This window comes from Meriones unguiculatus, chromosome 10 (genome assembly GCF_030254825.1).
Source record: "Meriones unguiculatus strain TT.TT164.6M chromosome 10, Bangor_MerUng_6.1, whole genome shotgun sequence".
In the NCBI taxonomy this organism is placed as follows: Eukaryota; Metazoa; Chordata; class Mammalia; order Rodentia; family Muridae; genus Meriones; species Meriones unguiculatus.
The window spans coordinates 112,450,433-112,463,139 of record NC_083358.1 but is presented as its reverse complement, the minus strand read 5'-3'; the positions used below and the strand labels follow the sequence as shown (position 1 = coordinate 112,463,139).

Below are 12,707 nucleotides of genomic sequence, written 5' to 3'. Positions count from 1 at the left end.
AAAAGAATATAGTGTAAAGACTAATTGACCTAATTCGATTTACAAAACAACAAAACAAAACAAAAAAACCAACCCAGAAAACAATTAACTTTGGCAGTGAACCTTCTTTCTGAAAAATTTCTGTCTTCTCACTCTGTCTCCCTGGGGCTTGCTCTCTGTGCCTCTCTGCCTCCTTGTCTGTTTCTCTTAGATCACTTTGAAGGTGAAGTTAGATGCTCTGGAGCTCAAGTCCTTGGTTACCTGCCCCTCTTTCCAAAGCAATGTTAGATGTTGTTGTTCTCTGACTTGCGCTTCCTAGGCCAAGTAAATGTTTTCCTTTAGTGTTTCAATTTGATATTTGTTTTATTTTTACCTGGCCTTTCTCTTTCTCTTCCTTCCATTGCCTTTTTTTCCTTTGTTCAGCACGATAATTTATCCCATAAAACTGGAAATTTAAATGTGCTATAATTCTCTATATTTAATATTTTTAGCAAACTGTATCTTTATAGTTCCTTTTATTTTACTATTCTGAACCATATTTAGGTGAATTGTTTGTCAGGCCTTGAGAGTGCATATACTAAGGGTACATATATTAAGTTATATAATTGCCTGCTGCTGCTGACTTAAACATTTTCTGTATGTTCTTTGTTTTGGTTTTGAGGCAGGGTTTCTCTTTATATCCTGGCACTCACTCTATAGACCAGGCTGGCCTCAAACTCAGAGGTCCACCTGCCTCTGCTTCCCAAGTGCTGGGATTAAAGGCATGTGCCCCTACCTCAGGCTCTGTATACTTTTTGATAGAGGATCTTGCCATATACCTCAGGTTGGTCTAGAAATCACTCTATAGTTCAGTCTGACTTGAACTTGCAGCAAATCTCCTGCTTCAGCCTCCCAAGTATTAGAATTACAGATACTTGTTGACCATGCTTCTCTTTGATAATTTAGTTGTAAACCTTGATATATTCTTTATAGTCTTGATTTGAGGCCTGATGCTAGATACTCTCTTTGTTTTTTACAGTGTGTTCAATCCGAGTCATTGGTGAGAGCGACATCATGCAGGAATTTCTGTCTGAATCTGATGAGGTAAGTGAATACTCCTTCCCTGATCATTTCTTGCTAAGCTACTTAGGGGCAAAAAATGTTTGTGGGCTGAATTGCAATCAACTCTCTGAAATGACTGGATTTTTTCCATTTCCATTTCATATATACGTATCCTTGAAGAACTAGAACCAAGTTCACATTCTCTGTCTTTTATGTTTTAATTAATTTTTAGCTATGCTATAAAACAATAATCTTCATTGTGGTGTTTTCAGTCCCACAAATGTACACGTGTAGATACACACATGCACACACACTCACACCTCACTGTGTTCCCTTGTCAGTCCCCTCTGGTCTCCTTCTTGTCTCCGTGTGGTCCCTCCTTGCTTTTGTCTCTCGTTTATATTTATGCATTTAGGTCTACATAGGAGAGAAATGTGATGTAGCCTTCCTTGCCTTCTACATTATTCTCTTTTGTTCCCCTTCCTTCTTCCTCTTAGACTCTCTTCTTTATGTAGTCCCCGTTCCACTTTCATATGTTAAAATGTAAATTTCAAATATGAGAGCAAGACTGCTTGTCTTTCTTTTGAGTTTGGCTGACATGGAACATAGTGCTCTCCAGCTCTGCCCATGTTCCTTTTAATCTTGTGCTTTCTTCTCCACTGGAGCTACAAGGCCCTTGCTCTTCTCACTGTGCTGCTCCTCTGCATGTCTTCCAGTCCGCCTTCTTTTTGTTTGCTATTTCTGAAATTATTTTAAAGGTAATTTTTTTCATCTGATGACAAACAGCAGCCACAGTTGTTATTCTGAATCTGCATATTGGTAAATTGTATTTCTTTTTGAGATACAAGTTTCTCTGTATTTCTGAGATAGTGTTTTGATGATTTCTGCATTGTCTTGTAGACCCTGATGCATTAACAAATATGATGACTGACTTCCTTTAGATTCATGTAAAATTATGTGGAAGTGACATAGTGGCTAACTAACCTCAGAGCTCCCGAGGCACTGCCTGTAGAAGTCTCTTCTCTTGGGCCTTCTTACTGTAATTTGTGGCAGGACTAATTGAAAATTCACCATTGTAATTCTGCTATGAAAAAATGCTGGAATCCTCTTCTCTGCCCTCCTTTCCCCTTTCTTCCCCTTCTCTCTTTTCCCTTCTCCTTCTCTTTTTTTCTCTTCCCCTTTCCTCCTCTTTTCTCCCCTCACCTTTCTTCCCCACTTCTCTTTGCTTCTCTGTCTTCTCATGCTCATCGTCCACATTAACGAAACAAAACAAAACAAGCCAACAAGATGTCGTTCTTTCTAGGAACTACTTTTCTCCATTCGTAACTAAGCTTTTTAAAAGGATGTTCTCTTTTCCTGCCGTTTCCCTACTTGAAACCTTTCCACAGTTTTCAGGATTCAGTTTGAACTCTTATATAGCACTCACAAGGCCCATCATGACCTGGCTCCTCTCCATCTCTCTAATCTCCTTCCCTGCCATGGACTAACATATTGTTATTCCAGATATTTTGTACTTTGATTTTTATTTTATGATGCTGAGTCTCAAACCTCAGAACTTATGCATGCCAAAAAATGTTCTGCCGCAGTGCCACATTTCAAACCCACAAAATGTGTTTTACAGTTATTTCCTTATTGTGTGTGTACTGTACATGCAGCGAGGCACAGTGCAGCGTGGTAGACAGTGAGCGGAACAATTGGCTCTTTCCTTCCACCAAGTGAGTTTTAGGGGCCAAACTTATCAGGGTCATTAGGTTTGGTGGCAAGTGCCTTTATCAGCTGAGCCAACCTACTGACCCTCTCATTGACCATGGAGTACTTTTTATTTCCTTTATCCATTGTGTCATTCCCTAGAGTTTATCTCCTCTTCTGGGGAACCTCCCCCTCACTTTGCTTGCATGCCCATCCTTTGCACCACTAATCAGGTCAAAGGTCAAAGGTCATTCTTCTGACCTTCTGGTTCTCTGCACTTTTCCGAAGTCTTTATTAACTCCCCTTGCGGTATCCCATGTTCTTCTGCTCTGTCTGTCTTTGGAATGGAATCTATTCTTTGTTACCTTGACTTTTCTTACTGTTACGCAGAGGCAGCATCTAATCTGCCATTTTCCTGGTCCACCTTCTCTTTGAAGTCTTCTGATGACTCAAGTCATTAATTTTTTATCCTACAAAGAACTTCTGCAGTTAGTATCACTCAATCATCATTTTATTGCCATCTCATTTTCTAATTTTTCTACATATAATCAGTTTGTCACTTTATATTTTTAGCTTACAAGAGTGTGTGAGCTACCAGTAGCTCAGAGCTAAATCTTGATCACAGTATCACATGTGCTGGAGGTGCTTAATAATAATTAATTGGATAAAAGCATGATTACATAATACTAATCTATTATCCATCAATTGTTTAATATGTAGATATTTTGTTTTTCTGACCAGATTATAGGTTTCTTGTAGATAGGGTATAAATAATGCCCTCCCCTTATCCATGGTTTTACTTTCTACAGTTTGTTATCTATGGCCAGCCATGGTCTATAAAATATAGTATTTCAGAAATAAAAACTATGTAACCTTCAAATTGTGTGGCATTCTGAGTACCATGATTAAGCTTTGTGTCCATTCTATGCTGTCCCATTTGGGATGTCTACTCTGTATATGCCACCTGCCTGGTAGTCACTTAGTAGTTTGGTCAGCCATCAGACTGCCTCCGCTCTGTCACAGTGCTTGCTGTTTTCAAACAGCCCTTAGCCCTTCAGAACATGAGAGTGGTAGCAACACACAGACCCAAGGAACCCATAGAATACTCCTATGTAACCAGTAAAAGAAAAAAGAATCCTGGTAAGATTGCTAAGGTCTTCTGTCTGTGAAATTATGGACAAAAAAGACAGATTTATGCTGATTTTGCTGGAGCTCCTTAAACTGTAAAAGCTACAACCACAGTGCATGGCTATGCTTAGTGCAGCTGGAAATAGCATCCACCATGCCTTTCAGTAACAGCCATGTTTCTTGCCATCTATTGTGATTCTTGGAACCTTACCTTACCTGTGGGTAAGGGGGAAGCTATCATAATGCTTAAGATGCTTTTAGATAAAGATTAGTAATATTTTTAAGTGGTCAATAAAAATGACCACTTGTTTCTCAGTAATAAAAATTAAAAGATCAAAATCTGTTAGAAGCTGACCAGGATGGTTGATGCCTATAATCTAATATTATAGAAACCAAGGCAGAAAGATGGATGGCCTTGAGTTCATGGCTAATCCTGGGCTTCAAGGCAAAACTGTCTCTCAAAAAACAAAGCAGAAAGTCAGAGCTAGAAATGGTTCAGCGGTTAGGAGCCTTTGTTGCTCATGCAGAGGACCTGGGTTCAGTTCCCAGCAACTAAACAGTGCTTCCTAGCTAATCTGTAACTCTAGTCCGAGGAATCCAAAGCTGTTCTTGACCTCTGTGAGCGCCGGGCCTGCACATGGTGCACACACATGCATGCAGGCAACACCCACACACTTATAATAAATCTAAAACACTAAAAATGTGTTGTCATCAAAAGCAATGAGGATTGTGGTTTTTTTATTAATTGATTAATTAATTAATTTTTGTGGTGCTACAGCCCTAAGCATTCTGTAAGCATTCTCACATGGAGGTATATCCCCAATTGTAAGTGTTTGTTTTTAGTTGAATGAGAATTTTGTAGTCTTTGCTAGAATATTGGGCACAACACAGTTTACATCTCTAAGTCTCATCTGTTTTTCCTTTTGAAGATGGTCTGATCATATCAAGGTTCAGAAAAGTCATGAGCATGTCCCTCTAGCCAATCTAACTGCCTAACATGCAGCCAGTGTTGAGACTGCTCCTGTCATTGTTCTCTTGGTGAGCTCTGAATGGAGTGTACAGAAGTCTCCTGTGTGTTTCACCTAAACTGTTTCAGCAGTATTTTGTTTTGAAATGGTAGCATCTGTTTATCTTCAAGGATAACTTCTACACTCTAAAGTTTTATGAGTTGTAAATATATTAACTTTGGAGACTTCATTTTTTCTTGTCTTAGTAGAATTTATTCCCTGTTTCTTATGTTAGATATTGTTTAGTTAGCCTGAAGCAAGGAGAGTGAAGATTTACTGGTTTGCAAATTCTTTCTTTCTTTTCCTTTAGAATTACAATGGTGTATCTGATGTAGAGCTGAGAGTTGCCTTGCCGGATGGAACAACAGTTACCGTCAGGGTTAAAAAGAACAGTACTACAGACCAAGTATACCAGGTAAATTAAATTTGAGCATGTCAACTTGACATTGGATGATGTGAGGCTAAGAAAAAAAAAAAAGAGTTAATACAAAACTGTGCAGAGTGGTACCCTTATGAATTTGTATTACTAATGTGAAGTTAACTTTGTCCTTAAAAGAAAGGTGTATGAAAGCTAGGTGTAGTGACGTGTGCTTCTATGCTTGTAATCCCAGAACTTGGAAGGCTAAGGCAAGCATGCTGCAGATAGTAGAGTAGCCAGGAGTATGTAAACAAACAAACAAAAAAAAAAACCCTTGTATTTAAAAAAAAAAAAAGTACAGTCAATACCTCAGAGGGCAGTAACTCCTCCTTTGTTGCTGTTGTTGTAAAAAACCCTTTTAAAAAAATAGTGTGTGTATGTGGTAAGTGCAGATTTGTATGCAGGTATGCATGCATGTGTGTGTGTGCTTGTGTGCATATTTGTGGAGAACAGAGGTTGACACTGATATCTTCCTAAACATTGGGTGTTCTCCTCTATCACTCTCACCTCTGTCTTATTCCTTTGAGACAGAATCTCTAGCCTGCTGGCCAGCAAGCTCCAGCAGTCCTCCTGGCTTCACCCAACAGTGGGAGAACTACAGTCTTGAGTGCATGTGGTCTGTCTCACCTTCCTATGTGGAGAGCGATTCAAACTCAGATTCTCATGCTTGTTTAGCACGTGCTCCACCCACTAAGCTGTCTCCCTAGTCCCATGTAAAAAACTGCATGTGCATACATACGAGCCTGCATGGGGTGTGTGTGTGTATGTTTGTGTGTGTGCGTGCCTGTTGAGGTGCAAATATGCCTGTCTGTGTATGCTTAGATGTACATGAACATATGTGTGTACTTGTGGGTGTCTTCCTAGATTGATCTCCATGTTACAGACTGAGGCAAGGTCTCCTGCTAAACTGGAGCTTGGTGATTTGGCTAGTCTTGTAGCCAGCTTCATTCAGGGACTCCTTGTCTCCACCCCCTGGGGCCTTGGATTACAGGTAGTCTTTACAGCCCGCAGCATTTATGTGGATGCCAGCGTTCCAACCGTGTCTCTCACACTTGCCACTGTAAGTGCTTTTCCCATAGAGCCATTTTCCCAGCACTGTGGTAAACTTTTTAAACGTATATTTTTTTGTGTGTGTGAGGTATAGAATCCAGGGCCTTGGTCATGCTGGTTAAGTACTTTACCACTGAACTATATACCCCCAGTTCCTTCATCAATCGTATTTTGAAATTATCAAGATATTGCCACGCTTACACCTTGTATCCTCTTTTTCTTTTCTTCTAAGTTTTTTGTTTGTTTTGTTTGTTTGTTTGTTTGTTCTTTAAGGCAGAAGCCAAAGTAGAGCTGTGTATGCTTCAGCATACATCTAAAACATGTATATTCTTTATATATAACCAGTGCCGTTATCAAGTCATAAAAAGAGCACTACTTCTTATTATTCATTAACTCCATAATTAGAATTTTTCAGTTATCAAAATGAATTTTTTAGTTGGTTTGTTAAAAATCTGGATCTAAACAGGTCCTTATATCACATTTGGTTTTATGTTATTTACCACCCATCAGTCTTCCTTCCCTGCTTTTTGTGTGTGTAGAAGTTTGGGTCATTCTAAGTCTATTATCTTGTTTTCTTGTAGATCATGTATCATGTCCTTCTAGCTCCCTCTATTTTCTATACATGGAAATTTGCTTTAGAGGCTTGATTATATTCAAGTTTTTTTTTAATACAAGATACAAATACTTCATAACTAGGCTGTAACATATTGTGGTATGTTGCTTTTCAGTGGGCACTACAGTCTCTAGTTGTCCATTTTAGTGATACATATTCGTCTGTAGTTTGATGGTGATTACTGGTCTCTTCACTGCAGTCTGTCTACCAATAATTGTTGTCTTAACAATAAAAGTTACAAAGTGCTGGTTTTCAGTTCTCTCTCACTCTTTCAGTATAGCTAGAGTTCTTCTCTAAGTAACTTTTCCTATGAAGGTTTGTGGAGGAGAAAGAATAAATATTTAATGATTTCCTTTATTCACAATTGATGCCTTAGTTCAGTGTTATCTGGTGTAATAATTGTTAATATTCTATTTTTAGTTACAGGTAAATTACTAATTAAATGTGACTTAGTCAGATGCTTTGTTCTCTGCTTTTTTCAGTGTTTCTTTAGATGACCTAGGACATTTTGTTGTTTAATTTTTTTATTATGTATCTGTGTCTGTGAATAAGTATATAAATCTGTGCAGTTATCTGGAATGGCCATAAGAGGGCATTGGATCCCCTGGAACTGGGAGTTTCAGTGTGGGTGATGGGAACAAAACTCATGTCCTCTATAAGAGCAGCAAGTGTTCTTATCTCCTCGACCATCTCTCCAGCCTGGACCTAAGGTGTTTTGTTTTGTTTTAAACTGTCCTTTTCCCCATCACATTACTGAATCTTAGAGCTAGAAGCCATTTTATAACTCCTGACAGTATTCCTCTTCTGATCCAGTGTAGTATGGAATGGTGGTTTAAGATGCTCGTAGTTTCCAGTTCCTGTACAGTGTCAGATGAACTGAGGCTGGACATGTGAGCAGATACGGGAGGAACGGATAACAGCCATACTTGGTTCAGTCTTCTAACAGGTTTTAGCTATTTAGTGCATTCTTTGCTTATGTTGGGCGTACTCTTAAACTGGTATTGTTACTACTGTTTCTGCTTTGTGGTCTTTTGTTGTTGTTGTAACATGTATGTAAAATCAGTTTTGACTTATTTGCACATGAAGTACTTAGTTTCCAGAGAAGACTGATTGGTTCTTGTTTAATATGTTGCTTGTCAACATTGTTACTTTCATGAAGATATTGGTGATTATAATTCTTAGGAAAGAGAGATAGCCAGTGTCTCCAGTTTAGAACATAGATCATCTGAAAAATAAAAATAATTTGTGAATTCTGAATAGAATTGACCATGTTTTAAGCTCAACAACCAAGCACAGAAAGCACAAGTATAGGTGTTAGGAGGCTGAGGCAGGAGGCCCGCTGGAGTTCAGAAGTTCAAGGCCAGTGTAGTCAACATAGTGAGATCCTATCTCTTAACAAACAAGAATCAAAGGGTGAGGGGTTTGCAGAGATAGCTTAGCAGCCAGAATGTTGGCTGCTCTTCCAGAGGACCTGGGTTTGATTCCCAGCACCCCTATGGCTGTCCATAACTGCATTCCTTGGGGATTTACGCCTTCTGCCTTTTATATGTCACACAGACAGACACACATGTAGGCAACACATAAAATAATTAAATAATGAAAGGTTGAGCTCTCATGTGTTAACAGCCTGTAGTAAATGTAAGCTGAATCTGTGAAACTAGGTCCCAGAGAATTTGTTTGCAGGTACAGTAAGCTGACTCAGTGCGTAAAAGCCTAACAAGCCTAACCCTGATTTTAGCCCTTAGGACACATGTGATTTTTGCAAGTTGTTCTCGCATCTCCACAGAAGCTCAGCCCTCCCCACCCACATACACAGTCAGAGACACACACACACACACACACAAACAATAAATGATAAAATATTTTAAAAATTGTTTTCATTTTATGAACTGTCTTGTCAAGTATATTTTTTTTAAGTGATATAAAAGATCTTTGTGGGGCTGGAGGATAACTCAGTTCTATTGTCTTTTTCTGGTCTCTGTGAGTATCCAAATATATATGGCATCATTCACACAGATGCACATATACTATAACATTAGTAAAAATAAAATTAAAAATACTTTATGGAATTAATTCGTATTTGAAAAGGGAAATTTGACACTAAGCCTGTTTTGGAAGGGAGGTGCGCACAGAGGATGGCTGTATTTGGGTTCATGCATCTGTGTGCGCATGTGCACCCGAAGGTTAGCTATGGGCCATGACAGTTTTTATGAATTCAGGAGGCAGAGTGTCTCCCTTTTCCCTTTCTCATGCATATACCTGCCCCATAGCATTGTCTGAACTTACTTTTCCTGAAACAATTCTATTCTGTTTAAACTCCAGGCTATTGCATCAAAGGTTGGCATGGACAGTACAACAGTGAATTACTTTGCCTTATTTGAAGTGATCAATCATTCCTTTGGTAAGTGCTAGTGTCTATTACTATTATTTTGTTTGGGGGTATCTTGTTCTAATACCATTGGACAAAAATTGCTTTGCCAAAGAAAGATTTTATGATGAGAGGAGCTTCCACTTACTAATTCTGCCTTTAGCAAGCCAGCTTGGCAGATCTTATAAAGCATTTCTGCTCATTTTACTTTTGGTCAGTACAGAAACTTTGATTCCTTGGGAGCAGCCATCTTCCTATTATTTTTTTCATCCCAACCCTCAGTGCCCTAATATACATATATAAATTGTGTTATGAAGAGTTGGTAAGATGCCAGGATGCTTGGATTCTGATCTTATCCTTTCTAAGCTTTCTGTTAGTGAGAAGTATTGAGTCTGTCTTTTGCAGCATTGTAAAGCCAAGTAAGTCTCAAGAAAGGTTAGGAAAGCCAGGGTAGGAATTAAAAGGACTGAGCTGTGTGTGGTGGCACACTGTAGTCCTAGCCACAGTGGAGCTGGGCTGTTCAAAAGCTACCCTGTAGACACCTGAACTGTGACAAATGCCTTAGGATTTAGGGAGTGGATGAAAAGTACCTTTCAGTTCTGCATAAATACATACAGTACATTGAGAGTGCCCGTGGGAGAGACTCCAAGTGTCCCCTAGCTGGGTAAGAGGAGAGGCTGCTCTGAAGACATTTGGTGCACTTAGCATGTCCAGTTAGATGCTTGTAACTTAGCAAGTCATAGATCAGACATTTTAACTGAATTTGGAGTTGGCACTCTGTGCAGTCATGTTAGCAAAAGGACCTGTCATTCAATATTTCAGTCATTTGCTTTACTAGCCAGAGTCGTAGTTAGAAATGGTGGACTTGGCTGGACCTTCAGTTGCTTTGTGCTCCTGAGGTAATGCTAATTAACAGGCTACTGGTGTTGACCTGCCCTGTACACTTCCTACTAGGGAAACTCTTGTGTGTCTCTCCACTTCAGCTTTCTTTGTTTTGTCTTCTTTAGTACGTAAGCTGGCACCTAACGAATTTCCTCATAAACTCTACGTCCAGAATTATACGTCAGCTGTGCCAGGCACCTGCCTGACTATTCGCAAGTGGCTTTTCACAACAGAAGAAGAGGTCCTCTTAAATGACAATGACCTTGCTGTTACATACTTCTTTCATCAGGTGAGTGAGTAAGTCTCTCCTAAAGCCTGGGTCTGAGTAACACTGACAGCATGATGCGGTCCCTTTCCTAAGACAGAAATGCCATAGTTTTAAAAAGTTAAATTTCTTTTCTAATCAATAAAATGAGCCTATGACTATGTACACGATCAGAATTTTTATAGCAATATATATATACTATATATATATGTGGGAAAAGCAAAATGTTTGTATTTTTACTTCATTCTCATATTATAGTCAATACAAAGACTTCTGTGATGTCAAAGGGTATAGGGATTTCTCCCACCACATGTGTATGATTCTTCAGTGGACACCACCCCACAGATCATTAAATGTAATGCAGTCCTGACACGATCTACCCCAAAATCCCACAGATAAAGGGCTAAATTCCTCAAATTGTCCACATTTTAGACCTAGTTACAAGTCCTCTGAAACTGTTAACAGCTGGCTTGCAAGTCAAAGTTCTCTGAACTTATACACTGCTGGTTTGAATAATTTGCTTAAAGTGCTCCCAAAGCTCAGGAAACTTAATGTTTACCAGATATCTGTAAAGGACATGAATAAATAAGAAATACAGTAATGTATAGTGAGTGCAAAAAGCCCAGGGGCTTCCATCTTGGGAAAGTTGGGAAGCATACTACACTCCTGGCAGGTAGATGGATTCTCATGTTTACTGTCCTATAAACTGGCTATGTTAAGTACTCCAGCATCTTAACTTTTGGCCTTTGGGGTGTGTGTGTGTGTGTGTGTGTGTGTGTGTGTGTGTGTGTGTTAACATGGGCATGAAATACAAGCAACCATATTAAAATGTGATTGGACGTACAAGTTTTGGCTTAATGGTGTTAGACTGAATGGTGTTACCCAGCCTGACCTTTCTGTACAGCATTCCTTTTTCATAGTCCTGGCCCCAAGACCCCCTTCATGAATGGGGATCTTGTCATGAGAGGGCATGTGTTCATGTGAAGAGAGTGGTACTGCGGGTGAACGTGTGCAGTGTATGTGCCTGTGCAGTCATCTGTGGGCGGTGTTCCTTAGGAATTATTCCCTTTGTTTTTAAGGTAGCTTGTATCACTAGGCTGGGAAAACATCATTTAGGATAGTGTGACTGGCCAGCAAGCCCTAGGGATCCTGCTGTCACTGCCTCCTCAGCACTGGGGTTACAGGTGTGTGCCCCCACCTGGCTCTTTTTTTAATGTTTGTGGGTGGTCTGTCTGCATGTATGTATGTATGTGTATCATATGCATGCCTGGTACTGAAGGGAACGGAAAGAGGATATCAGAGTCTCTGGATGTTACAGATGGTTATAAGTTGCCATGCGGGTGCTAGAAGCCAAATCTGGCTCCTCTGTAAGAGCAGCAAGTACTCTTACACAATGAGCCATCTCTTCAGCCCTGTATGAAGCTATTTATATGCGTGCTGGGGATTGAACCACATATAGATCCTGTGTTCACACAGCAAGCACTTTACTAAATGAGCTTTCTCCCTTCCCCTTTCAGAGGGTTCCCTTATAACCAACTCCAAGATAGGAAGGATATTCAAGGGACTGGAGAAATGGCTCAGTTGGTAAGAGCCCTGGCTCTCCAGTCATAAGGACCTGGGTTTTAAGCCCTGGCACTCACATTAAGAAGGTGAACATGCATGTGAACTAGAGACTGAGGCAACATGCACAGGACCTGCAGGGGTCTGCACTGGGTCCTCTGTGTATATAGTATGGCTTCCAGTTTGGTGTTTTATGGCTTCCTAAATGTGCAAACAGTTGGGTCTTTGATTCTTGTGCCTTCTCTTGGGTTCTTTTCCTTCTGTTTGTTTTTATCTAATTCCTATGTATTAGGTTTTGTTTTTCTTATCTATTTTATTATTATCCCTTAGAACCCTGTTTGTTTTCTAGTGAGAGATAGAAAAGGCCTGGATCCAGATGGGAGCGGAGGTGGAGAGGAAGGGAGGAGTAGAGGGAGAAAAACTGTAATTAGGATATATTATGTGAAGGAAAAAAAAATGTTTTTAGTAAAAGGAAAAAACTGAGCATAGTGCCAGTTTTTTGGCATGGGCGTAGTGCCATACAACTTTCATTCTAGCACTCTGGAGGCAGAGGCAGGCCTGTGAGTAACAGGCCAGCCAGCTCTACATAGTGAGTTCCAGGCCAGTCAAAGGTACATAGTGAAATTTTGTCTCAGGAAAACCAACCAAGCAAACAAGTTGACTATGACCACAAGTACCTTAATTCCAGCACTATGAAGTGGAGACGG

At 39.8% G+C, this 12,707-nt stretch overlaps 1 protein-coding gene across 1 annotated transcript in view; it reads left to right on the top strand.

Moving 5' to 3' along the window:
• The window catches only part of Snx27 (sorting nexin 27), a 67,384-nt gene that overhangs the window by 35,711 nt on the left and 18,966 nt on the right, over positions 1 to 12,707 (top strand). The window contains exons 4-7 of the mRNA XM_021661310.2: positions 998 to 1,062; positions 5,155 to 5,259; positions 9,248 to 9,326; positions 10,301 to 10,464. Of these exons, the coding sequence (XP_021516985.1) occupies positions 998 to 1,062; positions 5,155 to 5,259; positions 9,248 to 9,326; positions 10,301 to 10,464 (413 nt within the window). The remainder of the gene's footprint in view (positions 1 to 997; positions 1,063 to 5,154; positions 5,260 to 9,247; positions 9,327 to 10,300; positions 10,465 to 12,707) is intronic.